The sequence below is a fragment of the Rhinolophus sinicus genome, chromosome 16, assembly GCF_057876585.1.
Source record: "Rhinolophus sinicus isolate RSI-liver-muscle chromosome 16, RSI-T2T, whole genome shotgun sequence".
Taxonomy (NCBI): domain Eukaryota; kingdom Metazoa; phylum Chordata; class Mammalia; order Chiroptera; family Rhinolophidae; genus Rhinolophus; species Rhinolophus sinicus.
Genome location: NC_142516.1, coordinates 107232612 through 107258372, shown reverse-complemented (window position 1 = coordinate 107258372; position 25761 = coordinate 107232612). Strand labels below are relative to the sequence as shown.

General features: G+C 41.0%; 1 protein-coding gene across 1 annotated transcript in view; it reads right to left on the bottom strand.

Annotated features, from left to right (window-relative positions):
- The window catches only part of WDFY2 (WD repeat and FYVE domain containing 2), a 172868-nt gene that overhangs the window by 19446 nt on the left and 127661 nt on the right, over positions 1 to 25761 (bottom strand). Inside the window, exons 6-7 of the mRNA XM_019752158.3 lie at positions 19204 to 19316; positions 5008 to 5134 (exon numbers count right to left, since the gene is read on the bottom strand). Coding sequence (XP_019607717.1) covers positions 5008 to 5134; positions 19204 to 19316 — 240 coding nt within the window. The remainder of the gene's footprint in view (positions 1 to 5007; positions 5135 to 19203; positions 19317 to 25761) is intronic.

Sequence of the window (25761 nt, the reverse complement as noted above, 5' to 3'; positions counted from 1 at the left end):
CCTTGTTAAAAATGTGTTAAGAATTACAAGATGGTGATAGCAGAGCATTAAACCAAGTGTGGGGACCTTCTAAGCATGGGGACTTTTGTGACTGCACAGGTCGCCCTGTGATGGATGCTTCTTAAGGAAAAAAGGCAGAGAAGCCTTTATTCTCTTTATAGAAACAGATTTTCAGACACAGGCTAACATCTGCCCAAATGTCAACTTTGGCCTTCTTCCATGCCCTGAGTAGGGGCACTTAAATGTAGAGCACCTTTCACTTGTTTGATGCAAAGTCCTAGGTTACTTGGTGAAAATCTAATCAGTTATGTATCTACTACCAGAGATTGCTCTCTTATGTTCAGAACTCCCATATTCATAAGTTTCCCAAACATCAAGGACCAGAGAGGCCTGTGGGAAATCCACACGTGAGGTCCCTCAGTTAACTGATCCCTAAGGTTATCTCACACCAAACGGACCCAGGAAGGACATGCCTCGCCAGGGATCTTTGGACCACAGCCAGTCTGAACCTGAACTCAGGCACCCCATCTGGGAACACTATTTTAAGCATCAGCAACATTTTGCTGTTTACTGGGTTGGGTGGAAGATCAGATTAGCCATGCCCCTCTGTCCACTTGCAATTTCCTGAAAACACTGTATTTAGTTCATGCAGTTCTGTTTTGGTTAACCTCCTGAACCTGAAAACTATGAGAATCTCTTCATCTTCTAAGGTCCACATCAAGAGTGACAGGCCCCCTCGCCTCCACTTCCCAGTAACACTGACGAATTGTCCCACCTTTACCCCGTTTTCATACTTGTGCCCAGCTCCATTCAGGCAGGGACCAGTTTCTTAGTCACCTTAGTGTTCTAGGTACAAAGTCTGGTGTGTAGCTGGAGCTCAGTAATATTTGTTGAGTGTATTATGAATAGAGGGAGTAGGTGTTATGTGGCAACATTTCCATGGAAATGCCACCATCATAGTGAGTAATCATATCCAAAAGCTTATTTTTGAAGAATTCTAATTTTTATTAACAAACATAATTTTAACAACTGCCACTTATTAGCCTTTACTCTTGTGATTATTTTACATGCATCATATCATTTACGGGTTTTGACAACCTTTGAGGGTTTTTCTTTCCAATGTTATCCTTTCTTTAGAGATGAGGAAACTGAGGATCAGAGGGAGGAAGTGCCTTGCCAAAGCCCACAGAGCCATTAGCAGAAGGGCTGGCTCACACCCAGCAGGCCTGACTCAGAGGTCAGCACTTAATGACAGCTATACGGCCCCTCTGTCTTTGACAAGACTCTATCCTCTATGAGAACTCCAGTTTCCAATGCTTTTAGTTATTATGTGTTTAGCTAAATAGTTAAAAATAGAAAAGATCTTTCTTCCCCCTCTATCCTAATAATTCTCCAGTACTAACTACAGTGAGACATACTCCTAAATCTCAGATTCCGAAGGAGAGAAAGCTTTCATACATAATGATCCTGGTATGCAATTTACTTAATACAAGAGCGAAAATGATCAAATTTCACAAATTATCCCAATGTATATTTATTTATAAATAGCATATTTCTTTACCAGAAGTCTTACACATAGTAAGCCTAAAAAGAAGAGAGAAACCAAGAGCTGGGATTGTGGAAATAGAAAGCAAATACACAGGCCATGCACGCCAAGACACATGTCTGTGACAGCCTCGTGCAGCCTGGGGACCCAGCACAAGGGACCACAAAGATCTTTTATCTGTGCTTTAAATCAAGTTACCATTTAATTGCCAAAAACTCTTGGAAGCCTAAGAAAACACTGCTATGAGAAAAATTATGGTCATAAAGTTAGTCCATGAAATGATAGATATTATCTAAGAATAAAAAAGGATCTAAAAAGCCCAAGGACCATTATTAGGTTTGACAAGATGGGCGTGGGGCAATAAATGTCTAGGTTTATGCTTCGATAATACCCGTCCAACTGATAACTGATACTTGAAAAACCGAACTGCTCCCTGAAACTAGAACCTTTTCTTTGCCTTTCCTTCCAAAGAGCTAGCACATAATCATGCTCCATTAACTGCAGGGAACAAAAACACCAAAATGCTTCCAATGCAGAAAAATTGTATGGAAGTATACTTTCTTAGCTTTTTTCCCCCTTGGACTTGGAAATAGTTTTGCTGTCATCAATCACTTACTCTAGTGCTAAAGCTCTCTCTGCTTCGATGGGATTTTTACACAGAAAATCAAATTAGTTCCCAATAGGTCGCATTTCTGCTGCTGAAGGATGGTAGGAAGCCGCTGAGCTCGGGGCAGAAGCCATGTGGAGCTGTCCCTCCACACTATGGTTGGACATTTCCGGAAGAGGGGAAGGCAGGCTCTCCCCCTGGAGGCGGGGAGTTCTGGTCCCATCGGCTCTCCCCAGTTCCCCTGCTCACCAATTCAATCTCTGATCTGGAACTCTGAACACCATTAATCACCCTGGGGAAGGTGGGAAACTGAGGACTTGTAGGACAGCAAGGGAAAGCCTCAGGCCCCAAGCAGAAATTCTTGGGCCTCTAACGTAGAAAAGAGACAGAAAACATCATGGGGCATGGTGGGGACCATGTGTTATTCAATGTTCATTTTTATATCTCCAGTGCCTAGCTGGATACAAAGAAGGTTATGAATAGCTTTCTTACTTCAAACTGCACGAAGGTTTGGGAGACCTAAGCTGCCAGCCTGGGTCTTTGAGGATGGTAGCTCAGTATTCTCATCTAAAAAATAGTATCTGGCTTCTCTCTTTCACAGGGCTATTGTAAGATTAAACTGAGGGGTTGGTGTATTTTGAAAGCTTTTTGACAAAATATTAGGCACCATTCAAACAGAAGAATCACTGAACACCAATCCAGTGGCCAATTTTCAGGGCAAAGAAAAGGCTGTGATGAAAGTGGGCCTTGTGACTTCTCCTGTTCTGCCTGATGTCCTTGCCCTTTCTTTCCCGAATCTACTATGTGACTCCCATCTTCCTACTTCTAGCAGCTCCCGTGGCCTCCCATCCCCACCTCAGGTATTCAAACCCACTCTAACAGTGACACCAACTGATGCTGAGGACGTTTCCTTCTAGCTCTGTGACACCAGGCAGCCCCTCTCAGGCTAAGACCCGACAGCCTGTCGGAGATAGAGTTCCCTTTGTTACTAGGCTTGAGTTAAACAAAGCACGATGCACGGCCTGCCGTTACGCCTGTGGAAAGCCAGTCCTGACTGCGGCTCCTGATCTCAGCAGCCTGTCTGCCCTACTAGGTCCTAAGGGATGGACCCCAAGTATGGTCCGTCCCATTTTCTAAAAGGCCCAGTTTACATTACTTAGAAACTGGAAGACCTATCAGCTTAGGTTTCATTTTTCTGGGACCGAGAGTCCGAATTTCAACTTTACAGCCTTTTCTTTCTTACCAAACTATAGGTGCAAGTTTCCCAGAACAACACTTTGTGTGAGGACACTCAGCACACAGTGGGGCTGGCAGGGAGCGCCGTGACACTCCCACCCTGTGGACGGGTCCTGTAAGCCTGCTGGCAGGTTTCATCAACCTCTGTGCAAACACAAAACTAGTTCTGAGCTCATCTGAGTGAGTCTAACAAATATTACTGATCTTCGTTCAAAACCTGTGCTGTATTTCTCTGAGAGAGCCCAAGGTGACAGGAATTACCCGGCATATTAGATAATAACTAAGTGTTACTACACAGGACTGTGCCTGGCTTCTTTTTCTTCATTTACATGGATGATGTCAACTCCTTCTACATGATCTTGATGCATGTCCCAATGTCATAGAGGGAAATACAATGGAACAATTCCTCTAATGAACTGATGACGAGGTCCAAGTGACCCCACAAGCCAACAGACCACTGGCCCCAGACAACTGGTCTGTTCTCTAATGTGGGAACGAAGGGCTTAATAGCTACTTCTCTAAAACTAAGCTCTAACACTGAAATAACTATTTGTGCACGGGCCCTCCAAAACTGAGTTAGTTCAATAATCCTAAACTGTACATTTAACTACTTAGGAGAATCTTTTAAAACTTGTGTTCCCAGGCAGATTTATAGGAAGACCTAATGTTGCTTAAACCTATCAGTTCATGGGGGCATTACTGACATTTCTTTATGGCTGTCTGGAGTCACTCTTACTATCATTTTTAAAGCTTTACGAGTTAAAAACAATTTAGATTAGGTTTAGAGTTCTATAGCAGATCTAAAATTCTTTTCTGCAGCATGAGCAGACTGCCCCGAGGGCCTGTGGGCAACACAGAGCAGGACAAATCAGAGTATGGTCTGAGGGTCGCCAGCGGGGTGCTGTCTGGGCGGCTTGTTACCACGCAGACGCCTGCAGCTCCAGACCGGGGACCGGAATTTCCAAAGACACGGCCCAGGAATGTACTCTAAACAAATTCCTCAGTGACTCTCTGTGTATGGCCAAGTTTGAGAACTGCTCCAAGGAAACACAAAGCTTTCTGTGCTTTTCCTCTCAGCCCCCTGAAATCGGTCCCTTAAGAAAGAAGAGCCTGATATGAATCAAGGCAAGTACCCAATAAATATTTGGTGAAGTACAAAATGTACTGTGTAAGGAAGGATAGTATCTCTCCCCTTTTTCTTAAGCTGCCAGGAATCTTGAAGCCACATTTCACCTCAATTATAGAAATTCTGTATGCCTTCATGACTTGTATTTTTAAGCTCTTTTTTCTTTCACTCTCAAATTTTTACTCTTGTAAGAATATATTCTTATAGTCTCTTTATATTGTTCTAATTTTTAACCTTTTATTTATTTGCTGCCATCATTTTATTTTATGGTTTCTGTAAGCACTCTCAAATCCTCTCTGGAATAAAATGGGGTATAAATAAATAAACATACTTACGTACAGATATAAATCAAAGTGGCCATTATTTGCTTTCCTGCCATGTCCCTTACCATACTAAGATCCTGTCACAGAGAAGGAGCCACACTCCTTTGTCCCAGCTTTTAGCAGGGAGTCTTTTCTCGAGAGTTCTTTATAAAAGCACCAGCGGTCTTACTTGTGTCCTTGGAGCTCGATGGCTGTTCCTTTTCTCCCACCGATGTCCCACATGATTACAGAGTGATCGGAGCTGCCCGAGAACAAAACTCGCTGGACGGGGTCCCAACAGAGAGCAGTCACCCCACCTGAGAGACCAGACATAGATGAGCGTTAATCACAGAGTAAGGGTATTATTCACCAAGGAAATGTGAAAGCAAAGGAGTTAGGATCTAGTGCAGTTCCTGGTATACAATAACGTTTTTGTTGAAAAAACAAACAGTAAGTCCCCAAAGAGAAAAAAAATTGGCTCCAAGAATAAAAGTCTCACACTTTAAGCACTCTCCACCCCCAAATTTAAATGTACCATGAAATCAATTACTGTAAAGACCAAAGAAAAATGAAAAATACAATTAACTGATGTTTAAACAATTGACATGATACAAAGAAGAATGGAAAATATTGCACTGTTTGGAAATCTTAGCTATATATTTTTACTGCTCTCTATTTCCTACCTTGACAATAATAGATGAAAAGTAAATAGGGTTTAAAAAAGCACAATTGCTTTTTTATTATTAAACATCAGATATAATTAGACGATAATATCAGAATTTGAAATTTATTTTGCTGTCTTTGGGAATTTAAATTTACAGATCCTGGGCAAATCATTTGCATCTTTTAGCATCAGTTTCGTCAACTCTAAAATGGGGATGATGGTGATATGACTGCTACTACTAATGATATCGCCCTAGCCATTACCTACTTCATACGATTGTGGTGAGAATCAGACGGGAAGAATTACACAGGCCCACTCTGTAAACTGTGCAGATGTTGGGTATCCACAGTACTCTAGTGGTGTGGCTATAAAATATTGACAGATTTTCTTCTCCGGCAGTCCCCTTATAAATCAAACTCCTTGTGCACTGAGAACAATAACAACTTTTTCCATATAAGATGAGCACAAAGCCTGCCAATACTTAAGGATGTGAGAAATACTCATTTTTTACATTATTGAAAAATACTATATTCTGCAAAGAACCATAAACTAGCTTCTTATTTGTTGGAATCTGATGCTTTTCTCTTTTAGAGTGTCAATTTGTTCTAACAAAGTCCTGTACTTTAGAAGCTTTTAGGAAAATTTCTCTTATGTAATTGTCTCAGAAAATCTTTTTTTTTAAGATAAAAAAACAACAACAACCTACTATTTGGAATTATGCTGAATAGTTTCTTCCTATATCTGCACAACATTCAGCTTGTATTTACGAGGTCTGACAATTAAGTTGGCGAACTCATCCTAGAAATAGTGCTACATACCTCATTGCTGAATATCACTAAGGTCACCTTGGAAGTACTCCCCTTGGGAAGCTGTGCACCGACATCAGCACCTAGTCCACCCTTCAAAGCAATTTTGGAACTCTTTTTCTAGAATGGCCATCAGAGGCGTTGTCATATTACCCTTGATGTCTTGAATGTCATCCAAATGTCTTCCTTTCAATATTTCCTTTATCTTCGGGTACAGAAAGAAGTCATTGGGGGCTAGATCAGATGAGAAGGGAGGGTGTTCCAAATCAGTGATTTGTTTGCTGACTATAAACTCCCTCACAGACAGTGCCCTGTGAGCTGGTACATTGTCGTGATGCAAGAGCCATGAATTGTTGGCGAAAAGTTCAGGTCGTCTAACTTTTTCCTGCAGCCTTTTCAGCACTTCCAAATAGTAAACTTGGTTAACTGTTTGTCCAGTTGGTACAAATTCATAATGAGTAATCCCTCTGATATCAAAAAAGGTTAGTAACAGCGTTGCAACAAGTTCGCAAACTTAATTGTCAGACCTCGTTTTCCCGTTCATGTAAGAATAAATATCACTTCCCCCAATGCACATGCGGTAACCAACCCATGTAACTCTCATATCCTCTTCCCTCACCATTTCCTGCCCCTTCAACCCACTTGCGTGCGCGCGCACGCACACACACACACACACACACACACACACACACCAGCACCAAACACAGAGCCGGCAGCAGACAGGCCGTAGTATTGTCTGTTGAATGAATGAAGGAACAGATGAATGAAAACACAAAAATCTCTCCCATTCATAACCCTTATTTGGAACTCTTCTGTGATGCTTACTTAGTCTTTCAAAGCTAAGTATTTCTTCCATCTGTAGATCTCTTCTTCTTTCCCTGCTATTGAATTCCATGATAATGTTTTTCTAAAAAAACATCCTTCAGTATTTGGCACTGTAACAGTCCAGGGTATGCATTCCATTCTGCAAAACATGGTATCTATTCCCACACAGTACCCCAATGGATGACTTTGTTAAATACCTGTGGCGGAGTAAGCTAACTGTCCACCTGCCTCGTAGTCCCCCTTCCAGATACAGAGCACTCCCTGGAAAGCTGCCGTCCTGCAAGGACCACACTTACTGGGCCCTCTTGCATCTAGGGGGAATGTGACCAGTTCTCAGCAATGACATCCAGAAATCTCTTCCAGGCCAAGGAAGTTAACATGTCCCTTTTCCACTTTCTCCTCAGGACTCCAAGACCCCAGGGCATGGAGAAACTACATTCTACAAGGAGACTGAATCACCACATGGAAGAGAGCTGTAAGTCAGCAACATCTGTACTGGTTGTTAAATGAGCGAGGAATAAAATTCTGTTGCATTTAGGCACTGAAAGGCTGAGGATAACTTGTTAGGGCAGTCAGCATTACCTTTTACAATGCCATATATTTACTGGACTATTACAGTAAGGCTGGCCCAAGAGGAAGGCAAGGGTCACCGAAAGCTTCATAAATGTCACACTAATGAAACGAACATTAGGCCATTAATATTGATGGCTAATATTCAAATAGAATTTAGTTTCCAGAGCAATCCATCAGAAACTCCAAACTGGTTTTTCTTCCAAAACACATGTAGACTCTAAGCACTTCTTACTATCTCAACTGCTATCCTTGTATGAGCCACTGTCAAAATTCTTGCCTAGAAAATTAAGAAGCATGATGCACCTTTTGTTGTAGAGGCTGTGGAAGAAAAAGGCACTGTCATCGACTGCTGATGAGAATGCAGACCAGCAAAGTGTGGAAGGTCACATCTAACAAAACCATACATGCACTTAGCTTTTAATCCTGCAATCTCACTTCTAGGAATTTATCCTGAAGATGCTGTCACCACTCCCACCAAGTAAGATGAAAATATACATGCACAAGGCTACTGATTTCAGCATTGTTTGAAAAAGCTAAACAACTGGTAACAACTAAAAGCTCGTTTAAGAGAGTGGGTGAATAAACTACGATACATTCACAGAGTACTATGCAGCTATGAAAAAGAATGACGGTCTCTTGTATGGACAGGAAGTCATTTCCAGGCTATACCACAAAGTGAGAAAGGGCAAAGTGCAAAAGAATATCTACATTATGTTACCTTTCATCTAAGAAAAATGGGTAAATGAGAAGTTAATGAGATTTGTTAATTACAGCAGGTGTGTGGGAAAGACTGGGAATGAAGAAGGGATAAAGCAGTGACACTTTTCATAGTATAGTTTTTTTCTTTGGTTCTGAGTTTTAGAACCATGTTTATATCTCACATACTCAAAAACAAGTAAATAATTAAAATCAACTAGATGTGTGTGTGTAGGAGAGGACCCAAAATGGAATAAAAACAGAAACAAGTGAAACAGTGCATTACAAATGAATGACACAATCATACTAAAGGGGGGCAAGGGAAAAGCGACAAAAGTAACTTTGGAAAAGGGTAATAAGGTTAAATATAAAAAGATCTGCACACAAAAACAGTACTCTAGTTAGTAGGTTTGTATTTCACAGGGCTGTGGGTTATATAGGTGAGCAACTCTGAAACTATTTTACTTGTATTCTAGAATCGAACAACATCATGTGGTACCAAAAACTAAGCTGTGCACAAAAAATGATGGGACATGTGAAAAGCACGCAGGAGCCAATGTGAAGGGGTTCAATGGCCAAATTTGGGGCAATTTGAGCAACAAGATAAATAAATGGTAGTAGAGGATCCTTATACATAGAAATTAATAAGAACCTGTGGGCCTTTTCCAATATAAATAATTGAATAAATAAGTAGGGAAGAAGTGAAAGTTTTTCCTTATAGTACAGTTGCAACTAAGAAGTGTAGAAGGAATAATGAAAATAGAAAAAAAAAACCATAATTTGGCAATTACCATAGCAATTCTTGTTTCTGGTAAGCATCAGCAATGGATACTAAAATTATTGGGCAGAAATATAATGAGAAACAAAATATTTACATAGTTTGAAAGTATTTCCTTATAAAATACTTACGAATTACAAAGGGTGATCAAAGGGGAGAAACCTGGCAGACACATGCCTTAAGCAAAGCTAACACCAGTAACAGGGAAAATCAGTGCCGTGTGCCCGATATGATGCACTGCATAAGAAGCATCTGATCGCTTTTGTGGTGGTTATTACCAAAAATGCATAACCTGAATTTCACCATGAAATTCATCAGACAAATATCAAACTCAAACGGAAGGACATTCTACAGGGGAGGGACATTCTGGCTAGTATCCAAAACTGCCAAGGTCTGGAAACACAAGGAAAGACTAAAGAACTCTTCCAGATGAAAGGAAACTACGGAGACATTATAACCAAATGCAGCATGTGGTTCTGGGTTGGATTCTGAACCAGAAAAGGATATCAGTGTGATAACTGGAGAAATGGGAACAAGGTCTGCAGGTTAGAGAATATTGTTGTATCAATGTTAATTACCTGATTTTGATACTTGTACCATAATTTTCAAAGATGTTACCATTTGGGGAATATGGGTGAAGGATGTATAGGATGCTGCACTTTTTTGCAAGTGTTTTAATGTCAAAAATTATTTCAAAACGAAAGAAAACAAGAAAAGCCTAAGACTAGAATAGCCTCCTACAAGGTTTCCCTCCTCGCACTTCCGTTCCTACTGTCTATTCTCCACCTGGCAGCCAAAGTGATCACTGAAGAAGCAAAGCAGGTTATGACACCCCCTTCCTCAAATCCCACCTACGGTTTCCATCCCATTTAGAGTAAAACCCCAAGTCCTGCGCATGGCCTTTCATGGCCCTTCACGATCCAGCTGCAGCCGCCTTGAGGCTTCCTCCCCTCCCCTCCTCACCTCACTCGCTCTGCTCTAGCCCCACTGGCCTGCCTGATGTTCCTTTAGCTCGCCAGGCTCATTCCCACCTCAGGGTCTCTGCACTTTGCAGCTTCTGGCTGTGATTCTCTTCCCCTAGATCATCACTGTCTCACTACCTCACTTCACACAAGTTCCTGCTCACATGTCACCTCCTTAGATAGAGCTTCCTGGAACACTCTATCACTGCCTCCTTATTCTTTTCTTTTTCTTCAGAGCATAACAATATATATTTATTTATTGTGTAACACCCCAAACAGAATATAAGCTCTAGGAGGGCTGGGGCTTTGGCTTACTCCCAGGACCTAGAATTCTACCTCTTATACTAGGTATGCAATCAGCACAGACAAATGAGCAAATGACTGAATGAAGGAGCAAGTACATGAATGAATGTTCTTCGCTTATGAAACAGGCACCTGACATCTCTTTTTCTCTGGCTAAGCAGTGTTGTTTATGTGACAGCCTTCATCTATTCTATTACTCACACCTTTTAGGTCAGGGAATGCTCATCTGAAGGAGAAGCTCTGGAGATGGTCTTGCTTGACTGGTTAAGCCACTAGGATGAAGGGGATAGAAAAGAGAAAGATGACAAATGCATGATTTCCCCTATAAAACATGTGCTTGTGTCTCCCCACCCCAAATTCTTATGTTGAAACCTAATCCCCAAGATTTGAAAGTGTTTGGGTCACAAGGGTGGAACCCTCATGAATGGGACTAGTGCCCTTACGAAAGAGACCTCAGAGAGCTACCTCACCTGCTTCCGCCATGTGAGGTTAGAGCGAGAGGGCAGCCATTCATCAACCAGGAAGTGGACCCCACCAGACACTGACCACCAGCACCTTGTTCTTGGGCTTCCCAGCCTCCAGAATAGTGATAAAAACTATTGTTCATAAGCCACCCAGCCTGGCAGTCTGTTACGGCAGCCTGAACAGACCACAACAATGTATAAAATGGGTAACTCAGTTATTGCTTTAACTTCTTTAAAGCAGCATGTCAGATTTTAATAATGGTGGCCACTGGTAAAAAGAATGGTTAGAAAGGCTTGTTTGACTTATTTAAAGACTTAGGTTATTCATTTTATCAGAATAAATAAACATGGAAATACTTGAATAGAACTTACTGTGTGCCGCATGATAAAGACCTTCCAACTTCCGCACACACACCCACATCTACAAACACCATAAGGCCTTCTGGCCTTTGTCGGGGACTATGGGATGAGGATGGTTTACGGTGAAGAGAATGGAGGTTTAGTTATGGTAGTATAAGTACACAAGCTCTGGAATCAGATTCGAGGCTCAAATTCTAGCTTTACCCTGATTAGGTATGTGATCTCTGGCAAGTTATTTAATGTCTTTGTGCCTCAGAATTCTGTCTGATCTGTAAAACAGGGCTGATAATAGTGTTGTTGAGATTAAATAGTTAGCGTATTACAAGCACACAGAATAGTGCTTAGCACATGGGAAGCGCCCAGCAAATGTCAGCCCTGATTCACTGCAGGAGACCTCATCTCTACCATCTCTGCGACACTGTCCGTTGCTCAGTCAGCCTTTAGGCAGTGACCTGCTTGTTCCTATGCTTGCCCAGCCATTATGAGATCAGTTAAAGTTTTAGAAACAAGACCAATCTCTAGTTTTCCCAATTACATCAGTCTGTAAGATGCTAGAGCTGAGAAGGGGAGTTCTTCATAACAGAGTTAGGAAGGGAAAATAGGTAACTAGGTCAAAGCAAGTCAGTGTACACTCAGCACCCTCCCAAGGCTCAGAGTATTACACTGGGCTTCAGTAAGAGTGGAAATGAGGAAGGAAAATCTGAAAGACAGGTAAAAGGATGGGACTAGGGAAGGAAACAAATACCTTCAGGGTCCCATCCCACATCGAAGTAACATCCAATGGGATTTATTGGAGGTTGGCTTATAAATTGTAAGCCACAGCATTCATTTTAAATCAGTTCAACAAACACAGATTGAGCATCTTCTGTATGGTAGGCACTGTGCTAAGCTCTGTGGATATAATCAAATCAAGGAAGACTCAGACCCTACGCCAACACAAATGTCCGATGGTCCAGAGTAAGATGGTGGGATTCATTCTGAGAACAAGAAGGGCACACACATCGTGTTCGGTGGAGCCATTCTCTCATGGGACATATGGCTTCTCCTTCTACCTGGAGTTCCAGTCCTACCTTCTATGACCCGAGTAACTTTTTCTCCCTCTTCAAGTCTTCTCTCGCCAGCCCCCCAATCTGCACGAAGTTGCCACCTCTGTGAGTGTCTCTCCTGTCACACTCACCCACTGTATCAAACTGGTTGGATTAGAAATCTGTGCCCACAGTAGATGTTAGGTTCCGAATCTTTGCATTCAAGCACAGTGCACAGTGCCTGGTACACAGAAGGTGCTCCATAAATGTTTACTCACCTGGCCTGTTGAATGGATGGCAGAGAGGAATGGGAGGGCAATAAACCCGAGCAATAAAGCATCAATACAGAGGCATTTGGCGGAGCCTTGCAGTTGGGGGCCAGCGGGAAGGCAGCACGCTGAGAGACACGGAAGGGCACAGAGAGATAGAGAGAAAGCGGCTAACTAAGCAGCTTCTTCCTTCCTGGGTGTTTCTGCCTCTGTCAGCAGCCAGAGCTTCCTGCTGAACAGCACTTTCTACCGAACACTTTTGGCAGGAAGGGAAGGCAGCCAGCGCCATCAGGTAAGCCTGCATTCCAGAGCAGGGCTGACACATGCTCCTCCTGCTCGGCCCCACACCCAGGGCAGCCTCCTTGCCCTCCGTAACAGGAGAGTGAGAGCCAGGGGCTGCAACGCTGTGGATTTCCAGGGCTTGTGATGCTTTGAATGACAGAAATCATGTCTTCCATTTTGTTGGACTTCACTTCCGATGACTCCATCTTTCCGCCCCCTCCCCCATGTTTCATGACATGCTTCTCCCTGCCTTTGACCCCTACGATGTGACCTACAGAATAATTTTTAACATAAAGGAATTCATTCTTAAAAATAAAGATTTTAATCGTGATAAAATTTATCTGTACTATTATGTACTCCCATGAAAGTAATTTTCAATGGCTGCATAATATACCAACACATGGACGTACCTTAATTTATTTCACTTATTAGATTTTTCTCAACTTTTAACTATTACAGGTTTTGTTAAGATGAATATATTTTGAAACATAAACACTTGTTCACATTTCTATTTAAAGAGATTCCCAAATGTGGAACCAGATCGAAGAGTATAAACATTTTAAAAATTTTAATACACGTTACCAAAATGCTTAGTGAACTAATTTTTTTGGAGACTTTTACAACATATCTTGCAAAGCTAGATTATGTGGAATGCTGCAAAGCCAGGGCTGGAAACTGTTGGTTCTGTCTTTACCACAATGTGACTGGGACCCCACTAAGAGCGTTCTATCACACCCTGCAAGGTGAAGGTGTGTTGGCTAATGTGGCTAAAGTACAGCCATCTAAGTAAGTCTTCAGACCATAAAGTCTCCTGAGTAAAATACCTGACCTTTCAGTTACTGCATTTTGCTCTAGGTTGAAGTGATGAGTGTTTCTGTAAAGCTAAATGTGCTCTATCTCTAGGCTACAGCTTCCTCCTGAGACCCACAAACAGACAGCCAGCTGTCTCCCTGCCACCTTCCCAGGGGCGTTTCTCGGTCAGACCCAGTTTAAAGCATCATGATACTCTCTCTAAAGCCTGCTCTACCTCCAGCGTTCCTGGTTTCAGGAAATGGCATCACCATCCACCCAGGTGCTCCAGACAGAAACCTGGGAGCCACTCCTACCCCAGTCGCCAAGTGCTGCTGACTCCTCTTTTCCTCAGTAGATCTCGAATCCCTCCTCTCTCTATGCCCACTGCCATCTCCCTCCCCAGTCCAAATGAAAGTCCCCTTTCCTAGCGACTCCAGCAGTTGCCTTCCTTCTAAATGGTTCCTTCCTTCCTCACATCGATTCTTGTCCCCACTCAATCCACTACCCACTGCTGCCAGTGATTTGTTAAAATGGAAACCAGGTTGCCACCCTGCTTTCCCTTCATCACTGGTTTCCCACTGCCTGAGAACAATGTCTGAGGTTCTTAACACTGCCTGGAGGGTCAACTTGTACTCCTCTCCCCAGGCTCTTCGTAGGGGCCATTGGACTTCATTCAGCTGCTCACACTTTCCCACCCCAAGCTTCACACCTGCTTCACACATCTGGGGATGTTCTCACACCTGGGTATCTCCTTCTCCACAGGGTGTGTTTACACACCACTTCCCTGAAGCCTCTAGGAGAGGCCCTCCTGTTATCTGCTCCCCATGCGGCCTGCGCACAGCATCGGGCTTCACAGCACCTGCTACACTCATATTTTGATTATCTACAATTATTGGTTTAATGCTTGTATTCCATGACTGGAAGTTGAATAAAGCAAGCATTATGCTTTTTACGTATGTAATCCAGCATTTATCATATACAGAACTAATGACTTGACTGACTCTTGATGAAAATATGCATCTATTATACTTTACATCTATGTACCTATTATACTTTATATAAACTGGATTGATTGAAAGCCTCTATTGTAAATGAAAATTACGTTTGCAATTTAATTATTTGAATTTTGATATTTACGCTAAATGATGCCTTTCCTTGTTTTAGTTATTTCTGTTATAGTTATACTGCCATTTTCAATAATTCTGTTAATGAAAAAGTCTGTATTTAATTTTTCATTAATTAGTATGCTTGGCAGATTTACATTCAAGCACTCCTGTTTTCTAAAATGTTTATACTAATCAAAAAATTCTTAGAAGTAAAAGAAAAAAATATTCATTGATACTATGAATTCCCAATGGTCAAAATTTGATTTTTTTCCCCTTTTGTCAAGTCAGTGTAGGACTTTTTGGTAGAAATACATTAGAATTTCTGCATAAATAGCGAAGAACTATGATACTTGGCAGTTAGTTCCATAAATAAAACCAGCAGAGGGAGCATAAGAATATAAAACTAGTTTTCTAAATCCTCATGGATTAGTAAATGCTATGTTTGGCCTCTGGGTATGACTTAGGCTGATTCCATCATAACCCACATTTTTGTTATGACCTTCTGTACTGTAACAGAGAGTGATGGGTGGATGGTTATGACTCTGTACACATACCAAAGACTTGTCTGCTTTGAGTTTAAATCTGGACTGATAAGACCCCCAAGATCCCTCTGTAACAGATCTGGGTTCATCTTAAGGTCTTTGTTTGGCGGGTAGAGGAGTGAGGAGATTAAACTAATCCTTTTTCAGAATTGTGTCTGGCCAAGCTTGGGACCTTCCAAGGCCCAGAATGGGCCAACTATATAGGAAGGGCTTGACAATGTTTCAATCACCATGGAATCTCTTAGATGTCCTTGCTCTAGTTTAAAGGAATGAGTTGTGCTGTAGCCAGGTTGGCAGTGGGTGGATAGTACTGTCCAGGAATAACAGCAAGTCAAATATATGACCTGCTCCATTCACCTTTGTGTTAGTGACCTTCCTGGGCCATGTCCTGTCTTCCTCAGAGAAGCTCATGATAAAATCCTATCAAAATGCTTTAAGTATTTGGAGAAAGAAAAGACCCAATGTCAAGGCAACATTTTATATTAGAACTTGCAAAACATGAAACCCTTGGGCCACATGTGGCCCCCACACACTGGTGAGAAGCAGCTACATGCACCTTTTCTGACCTGGAGACAAGCGATACAGCACTCAGCTCATTCCCATCATCCACCACATGGTGAACTCCTGACTGCTAAAGAAGCTAAAAGGTCAGGCCACCTCTGCCTAAACCAAGTCTGGGAGCTAGCAGTCCATTACCAGGCCTGCTGAGTCTACCACCTAAGTTCTACCTTGGGTTCATCCACTTCTTGCTTTCCCATTACCACGGCCACATTTCAAGGGACTAGCTTTCCAATCACCTCCCTACTCTACTGCCAGAACAATCTTTTAAAATCTGATCAGGTAACATCCTTGCTTAAAACGCTTTGATGGTTTCTCACTGACATCAAGAAAATGCCCTCAGTAATCGGAACTGCCTTTTACTTCCTTTCTGGCTATTCTCACCTCATACTCAATGTTCCAGCCAAAAAGATTTAGTAGGGTTTCCCAAGGGACCCATGTTCTTGCAAATTTGCAGGCCCTGGACCATACCTGTTTTCTCTGCCTGGCTTGCTCTTCTCACTTTTTCAGGAGTAACTCAACACTTACTCCTCCCCAAATATCTTAACACAAGCCACACCTCCCCCTTGAGGCCTTCCCCGACTAACTCCCACTCCCATGCAAGCCTGGCACCCATTCTGTGTTCCTGGAAGCACTTGGGGTCTGCTTCCTCACTGCCTTTGACGTCATGCGGTGGAATTACTATTTAGCTTCTGCCTCTCTCACTGGGCAGTGAGGAATCTGAAGACGAGACTGTGCCTTTTATTTCTGTGACAGGGAGTAGTGGCTGAGGTCAACAGGGAGAGTACAAAGTGTAAAGAGATGAGGGTCCCAGGCAGAACCAAAGAAACCAAGGAGATGAGAAAGAGCAATCAAAGACGCAGAAGAAAACTAGGAGAGCACAGGTCACAGAAGCCAAAAGAGGGCAGTTACAAATGGGAAGGAATGGCCACAATGTGAAACGCCACCGAAAGGTTTATGTAGGACATGCTTTAAAACACGTCTACTGGATTTAGCAACCAGCAGGCCAGTGGCCATCTCAGGAAGAGCAGTTTAAGTGGAGTGATGAGATAGGCCAAATTGCAGGTGGCTGGAAAGCAGAGAGGAGGTAAAGAATTTGAAGCAGCCAGGAAAACAATATTCTTTTCAATATTCTTTTAAGAGTTGCTATTTGCTACAACATGAAGATTATGCTAAGTGAAGAAAGCTAGTCACAAAACAACAAATACTATGTATAACTCCACTCACAGGAGGTACCTAGAGCAGTCAAGTTCATAGAGACAGAAAGCAGAATGGTGGTTGCCAAGGGCTGGGGGTGGGGAGTCAGTGTGTAATGGGTATAGAATTTAGGTTTTGCAAGATGAAAAATGTTCTGTAGATAGGTGGTGATGATAGTTGCAAAAAAATGTGAATGTACTTAATAACACTGAACTGATTAAAAATGATTAAAATGGTAAATTTTAGATTATGTAGGTTTTACCACAATTTTTTAAAAAAGGAAAAAGCATTGCTGTTAAGAGAATAAGATGGAAATTGCTACAACAGGACATGGGACTGAGAGGGTTTTTATTTGTGTCTTTTTTTAACAGAGAGGCCTGTTAAGTTTTTTAACAGAAACTTGGCCATGTTAATAAATTGAGAAGTGAGTTGTTAGTCAAAAGGGAGAAAGGGAATGAGTTTTGGTGCGGAGACCCTGGGGACTGAGCCTGGGGCCAGAGGACAGCAGGAGCCTAGACGACGCAGCAGGGCAAGAGATGAGGGGGTAGATAATTTGTTTATTGATGAGGGAATACGGGGTAGGCAAGGAAAATATTCTTTAACACGTTGCGTACGGATCACGAGAATCTTCGTTTTTTCTGAGCGGATTTTTATGAGGGATTTAAACCCCCGCTGTACGCAACGTGTTAAAAAGCTTCTATCTGATAACATCTGTTTTTCTTTGAAGGAGGATGCTAAGGGATGGGAAGGCATGGGACTTAGGGAGAGTGACGAGGGTCTGAGAAAGCTGTTGACGGGAGCAGGAGGAGTGCACTGCAGATCTGTAGAGGTTATAATGTGGAGGAATTATGAGGCCATTCCTGAGTGGACGGGAATGATGAATTTGCAGTGGTAATGATGGGCTAAGACTCAGTGTGCCTTGCGGCTGGGTATGGATCCCAGTGGCTGACAGCACAAGGAGAGAGCGTGAATACTAAGTGAATCACAGACAAGGCTTACCGAGAAGGAAGGCTGAGGGGCCCTGAGCTGAGCATGTTGGGAAGCATGTGGCTGAAGTGACTGGGAAGGAAGGAGAGATGGGGTAGACACAGGGGAACGTGGGACCGGACTTCTCAGCAAGGGCAAGAGCAAGTGGAGGTGGAGTAAGGGTTTAAGGAAGTAAAAGATTAGGAGACTGAAGTTAGCGGTGAAACACGAGATTAAGATTCCTGAGGTGGGACAGTTCTGGGTCCCTGCTTGGCCAGGGTTCGGTGGCTAAAAAGAGAAATCCAATCAGGAAGACCCGGGTCCTTGATACAGGGGATGTTTCTGTGTGTTCTTCCTCCCAAAGGCAGAGATAATTCAGATGATCTTTTAAGATTCTTTTTCCCTGGATTCAATTTTCTCTTTAACTGCATTCCTTTTTTCCCCTTTAGGAAATCCCTTATGATCTAGGTACTATTCCATTTTACATCCTCATTCACCTAGTTTTGTACTTGTATGACATCCAAACTCAATATTAACTTGTTCTGTACTAAAGCATGGGTTGGTAATCTGCAGAAGACACAAAAGCCCACCAACAACCATGAAAACAGGCAGTGACTCATTTTCCAGTCAATTATCACATACTGAAAATACTAGTGAAAAATTAATCATCATCTATTCAACTCTTTCAAAGGCCAAGCGTGGATATTTTATCTAACCTTGTTAATGGCACTGAGCAGACCAGTGCCATAAAGGGGGCCTTAGGTTTTAAACTAAAAAGAGCCCAAAAGGAAGTCAAAGAGGAACTTGTACCTTTTTATGCAACCTGGCTACCCATGATGAACATATTTTTCAGATGAGGCAGCTGTCCTTTGTCTTTCTGGGGTTTGAGCAGTTGCCACATAGCCTGAAACAATAGCTCATCAACACATGCCAACACTGGCTTTCTCCAGGGCACCATGACAAAGAACCAAATCACCAACATTTTCAAGATAGATTGGTTTCTCTTTTGTTTGGATTGATGCAGAATACTTTTGACATCATTTTTGACATTTTACTGAACCATTCTGAAATCAGTTAAGTGTATCATGTGTATCTTTGCATGAGCCCAGAGTGTAGCTTGTCACTCTCACAACATGCCATCTGAACACCAGCGCAGGCGGCAGGTGCCAGTTCACTGAGTGCGCAAGCAGAACATGGAGATTTTGCGTTCAATCCCACCTGTGTGTCCTCTGAATGTTGTGACCAGGGTGCAGTTTTCTTGCTCCAGTTTGAGGATGGTTACTTGTCCTGAATGGTCACCAATAAACACATGCCGGGTTTCAACATCAAATCTATCATGTAAGCATTAAGGATTGTTTTTCAAAATTGAGTGGAGGGATTTACAAAAATAAATAAACATAAGAAACATGCAAGTCTCATCTGAGAAAAACTTGGACATAATGCTGAAAGACACAAAGGATATAACAAAATGAAAGAAAGACACAGTGGTATTATTGGACAGTAAGACTCAACACGATAAAGATGTCAATTCTCATAACATGAATTTATAAGTTTAATATAATCCCTATAAAAAATACCATGTTTTTTCCTAGAGCTAGATATGTTAATTCTAAAGTTTATACAGAAAAATAAATAAGCAAGAAGAGCCAGAAATACTCCAAAAATAATAGTAACATGGTATGTGACATGGGAAGGCTAGCCCTACCAGATAGTGAAAACATGCTGTAAAATCTCTTTAACTAAAAGTGAGATATTGGTGCATAAATGGACAAACAGATCAATGAAACAGAATACAAAGTCTAGAAAGTAACCCAAAAGCATATAGACATTTGCTATATATCTAATAAAGGTGGCTCTTCAAATGAATAAGGAAAAGATGGATTAGAAAAAAAGATACTGGTACAAACTGAATAGTCATTTGGAAAAATAAAACAGGATCTGCATTTCACATTATATACAAGGATAAATTCCAAATGAATTAGAGATCTAAATGCAAAAAATTAAAAATATGAGTTCTAGATGGGAGAATTCCTTTATAACCTTGGAGTGGGAAGAGCTATTACTACTGAAAAACAAAACAACAAACAAATACCATAAGCAAAGCTAAAACACAAATTGGAAAAAATAGTTGCAACTTATATCACAAAAGGCCCAAATCCCTAATAGATAAAAAGAGCAACCAAGAAGAAAAAGATCATAAACCTAATAGAAAAATAGGCAAAATATATAGATGGATAGTTTAAGAAATAAAAATGGTGCTGTGCAAAAAAGAATTAACCTAGCAGGTCTGATGGCTGTCCTTTGAAAGGCTGCCTACAAGGCTGACACGGCATCTGGGAACTTGGATTTCGGGAGTATTCCCACCGTTGACAGATAGGAGTAGCTCACTGTGCCTTAACTGTATAAACAATACGGTTCATGCCAAATACCTGCTTTCCTTCTGGAAGTCTCGAAGTTTGGTACATGTCAGGCAGAGGTTGCCTACGTGACCAGTCTGTAGTAAAAATGCAAGGCACCGAGTAGTCTCTAGTGAGCTTCCCTGGTTGGTAACGTCTAGCAATGCTACCTCTAGAGAACTGTCCCAGAGATAAACTGGCAAAACAACAACAACAAACAAACAAACAAAAACCCTGACAGGACACATGCCTAAGGCTATTCATTCCATATTACTGTAATAGCTAAAATTTGAAAAACCGAAAAATTCATCAAAAGGGGACTTACTGAGTTAACTATGATACATCCATGCAATAGAATCCTATGCAGCTGGAGAGAAACAAAAGACCTTCATACCAAAAACAAACTGACGTGGAGTAACTTTGAGGATATATTATTAGGTGGAGAAAAAAAGTCAAAGTATATAAGAGTTTATATGCTATACTACCTTTGTGTAAGGAAGGAGGAAATACAAATATAAGTGTGTGTGTTATATTTAGAAAAGGAAGAACTGGAAAAATAAATCAAGATTTAACAAGAACGGCTGCCTATGGAGAAGGGAGAAACAGACTGAGGGGACAGAGATAGTAGTGAGACTTCTCTCTTGTTACCTAGTTTCTATTTTGGAATCTTGTAATTATTTTACACATTAAAAATATGTATAAAATTAAAAGAAAAAAATCCCCCAAATTGACAATAAAGTAAAATGTATGAACCTAACTATCAAATTGGTGATATAACCATGTAGTTAATAAAATTATTTCAAGTGACTTCAAAACACAACATTTTGACTGTATGTCCTTTGTACAATACATTTTAAGGACAAAGAGAATTGTGAAGAAATCTAAAATCTCATTCAGAAGTCTTGTTATTATAATATTACTATTATTATTTTAAACAACTTAAATATACCGCAGGATAAAGCAAATAAGAAATTATATTAATGTTTTAGGAACCAAGATTTTTTAGTCCAAGATCAAGTACAAAAATGAAGTAAAAACCTTCTATATTAATATAATATTAAGTTTGAATTAGGAATATTATACGAACTGATCATTTACTTTCTTTTTAAAAATACACATACATATATTTCCTAGCTGTCTCCGAATACTATTCCTCACTAAAAGTGGCTGATCGTAGGACTGTGACAGGAAGGTACAAGATGAGCTTAAGACAGTTGTGACAGAAAGCAAGGAAACTATTGGAAGCCATGGGGTTGTACCAAAAAGACATAGGAGCCAATATGATTGGGCTCTTAAATTGGCCAAAGATGGGACAATATGAGCATTGGAAAAGAAAAAAAAAAGGCAATTTATTGAAATATACTAATGCATTATTAAAAAGCAAACAAATCCTAAGAGTTTATAAAAATGCTCAAGAATAAAAGATCCCTATTAGAGGTAACCAGGGCACTAAATCTCTATCAGAAAATGAGCAATCGAAGAGACATAATTAAGAATTCATGTTGCTTTTCCTGTATTAATTGTATTTCAGGATAATCAAATAACCCAAGTTAAATCAGGTACTGTTCTACTTGATAACAGAATTCCAACTAATACATGTGCAAAAAATTGATTATAGAATAAGCATTTTGCAACACTAATGAAAGAACTGGTTCAGGCAAAGATCAGCAATGGATGACACCATTACATGAAAGGCTAATGGGAAGGACTACACTGCAGGGAATGGCTGTCACCACCTGCAACACTGATCAATCCTGGCCTCACTGGAAGGGTGACAATCCCACACCATGGGCTGCCTGCTGTGAAGCAATACGGAGCTCAACAGCACCATCTCCAAGTGTTCTTACCCAAAGCTCAACCTGAACTGAATCAAGATTTGAGAGGCAACTTTCAGTTTACAGAAATATAATGGGATACTGGGTAGATAGAAGAACAGGTTAAATGGCATATGAGAAAGCAGAAATCCATTAGTATGTGGGACTGTCTGTAGGAGAACTGACTGGGTATCTCCACAGGGGCATTAAAAAAAGGGTGGGGTCACTGCTCTAGATTGAGAGATGGAGGAGATACGACATCCTTATCCAACTGTGGACCTTGTCTGGACCCAATTTCAAACTAACCCACTGCAAAAAGCCATTTTAGAAACAGTACATGAAATTTGAAAATTGACTGATTATTCAACAATATCAAGGAGTGATTATAAATTTGGGGGAATAATAATAGCATTGTGATAATTGGAAAAATGTCCTTATCTTTTAGAGGTGCACAATGAAGTATGTAAGGATGGAATGACAACGTCTGGAATTTGCTTTAAAATACTCCAGCAAAAAGAGAGAGAAAGCAAAAAGGGATAGAAGAATCAACAGCGGATCTGAGTGATGATTATGACTGCCCGTTATACCATTTTTTCCAATTTAGTACGTTTTGAAAATTTTCAAAAGACATTTTAAAGAAAAGTGAAAGAAAGCAAGGCATATCAAATTCTTCCAGTCTCAAGAACAAAGGAGAAAAGTTATATTCTACACACAAGTAGATCTATGTAAAACATTATTAAGATCTATATGGAATAAGATCACTTAAATTTATCTTGATTCATTATAAGAACACAGACGAAAAAGCACTCAATTTGTGATACCCCAAAGTCCTTATAATTATAGGTAAATAGTAGAATTCTATGAAAAAACACACATATATGAACTCAACAAAAGCTATTTGGAAGAGGGCTGAAATAAAATCATTGTACAACCTCAAAGCCAGAGTGATTGGCATTAAGTGTGATATGAGGAAATATGAAAATCAAGGTAATCTTAATAGCTGTTCAGTACTCTTTCCCTGACTAGGAATGGATGTATGAGACTACTTGGTAGAAAGACATTTTACTACATAGGGTGACATATTGAAAATATCTCCAACATGAATAGAATCTTAAAATGAGGAGTACCTGAATTATTCTTGTGGAAGTATGAAAAATGTGATCAAAGTATGGTCAAATGACAAGACTGAAAGGTGAGGCTACAGTAGTCACAAATTTACAGATTAGGAAGTGAAGTGGGGAAGGAAACAGTTATTTCCTAACACCATCCTGCCATGGGACCTGTAGAAAATACCTTCGGCTCTGCTGTATCTAGCTGTGCAGAGGGCTAGGGAAAAGATTACAATACCCAAGTTCTAATACTGGTGCTGCCAGGTAACAGACATGTGACCGCGAGAAAGTCACTTAAGCTATCTGATCCTCTCTGAGCCTTAGTTTCTCCACTTTACTGTTTCGATGGCGAACAAAGTAACATTATGTAGAAGCACTATGTAAATGGTCAGGGACTGCAAAGGCAAGTTACTCTTTTTCCTCTCCTCTGCATTATCATTATTATTATTACTGGTGGTGGTGATGGTGGTATTATAGGTCACTTCATATTTGAAGCTTCAGCTATTTAGCCAAAGCAACCAAAGTGTTTGAGGTTATTCAGAAATTGATAATTCAATTTGTAAACTGGTCGGTCTGTCTTTCTTTGTTTCTCTATTTCAATTTTGGTTATTTTTATTACATTATTACTCTCCACTAAGAGGCCTGAAAGGAGAGAAAAAATGCTGAATTCAGTGTGATTTATTCTGTCACTTGTTGGCTTGGATGAATGACTGAGGTGGAGATGGGAAAGAATTAGTTAATCGTAAAAGAAGTCTCTTATCTATACCACCAGTGTCCATAATGAAGAGAAATTGGGGTAATGATATTGTTCTGAACATCTTGTTGTTGCAGATCTGCTTTTTCTTTCCCTTAATACTAAAAACAAAACAAACAACTACAAAAAAATATGGAAGGTGGCAGAAAGAGAAAAGGAGCGAGGGTGGAGGGTTCCCATGAGAAAATGTGTTTAAAAACTGAATTTTAATGTGAAGCCCAACACTGTAGGGGTTGCCTGTTAACGACCTGCACCAGGCAGCTCCCAAAGAAAAACCTCCAGCCTTGAGAAAGTCACGTGGTTCTGGGCTGGGACTCTGGCAAAAGCAGCACTGTTATGCCATCAGTGTGCGGCACTGGAAAATTACCACGAATAATATGCTCCCGGGAGCCAGAGCTGGCACTGTAGCTCCAAAATTGGAGCTAGAGGCAGAGTTGGAGGAGATGAGGGAATCTTCTGGAAGGGCCTGTCTGTAGTATTATAGCTCCCCTCCACCTTAATAGCAAATTTAGACTGGGGTGGTCATGGACACTGGGAAATGAAGCCACAGGTTTTCACACATACACAAAGGCTTTTGATAACCACTCACATAATTTTTATGCTTGGTAAACCACATGTGGTATGGTCAAAGGAAACAGTCAGAAAATGAGGATGACTTTTGGCGATGTCTGAAGAGACACAAAGACTACCACAGTCAAGACAAGTTTAATTCTGTGTGTTGTATTTTATTTTTCATTTTCAGATAGTTTAAAAAGTAAACTTCTTAAGGGCAAGATGTGTATTTTTTTCTATACTCCTTGGTTTGGTTGAGTGATATAGAAAATATATTGCCGGGTTGGGCTAATGATACAGAAACCAGCATATTGAGAACAAGTTATATTGGTGCCATTGGTTCTGTTCTCGAAGGGGTAATGCAGTACAATGGGGGGGAAACAGCAGTCCAAGCAGAAGACGTGGGTTCTGGCGGTGATTTTCCTGCATACCAGCTGGGGGGCCACACATAAGGCCCGTGACTCTTTCTAGGCTTCAGCTGACTCATCTATAAAATGAGGAGTTAGACTGGATGATATCTAAGGGTCCTTCCAGCTCTAACACTATAAGAAACCATTAATCTACTGTCAAGAGAGTTCATGTATGTCAATTCAAGCATTCAACTCATCTGAACTGGCTTTTAGAAAGTAAACTTTGGAGTTTCTTTTGACGGGTGGTATCACCCTCTCAAAGATAAGTTGGTCCTGCTCTCACTCCATTCCTATCGCCCTCGCTTCTGGGCTTCCTGGTAATTTGCCACTTTTACAAGCTTCTATGAAGACATTCTTAGTTTCTTCATCTTGTCCTTCCAATGAAGAAAATAAGAGTGACATTAGGCTACACACACACAAACATAGCTACTGCCACATGTCTACAAGGAAACAGCAAAGAACTTTTTCAGATTGTTGAGAATCACTGCACAGGCATTTTACAAATGAGATGAAAATCTGAAAGCAAGTCTTACCATTTCTCCCTTCTTTGGCTGACACGTGATTTGTTTCTACCTATTTCTTCATTTGCCAGAAGGTGAACAGAGTTCTGTGCTTTTTAAATTAAGAAAGCCAGGGCTGGGACGGCCTGGTGGCTCAGGTGGTTGAAGCGCCGTGCTCCTAACGCTGGGTGGCCGGTTCGATTCCGACATGGGCCAGTGAGCTGAGCCCTCTACAGCTAAG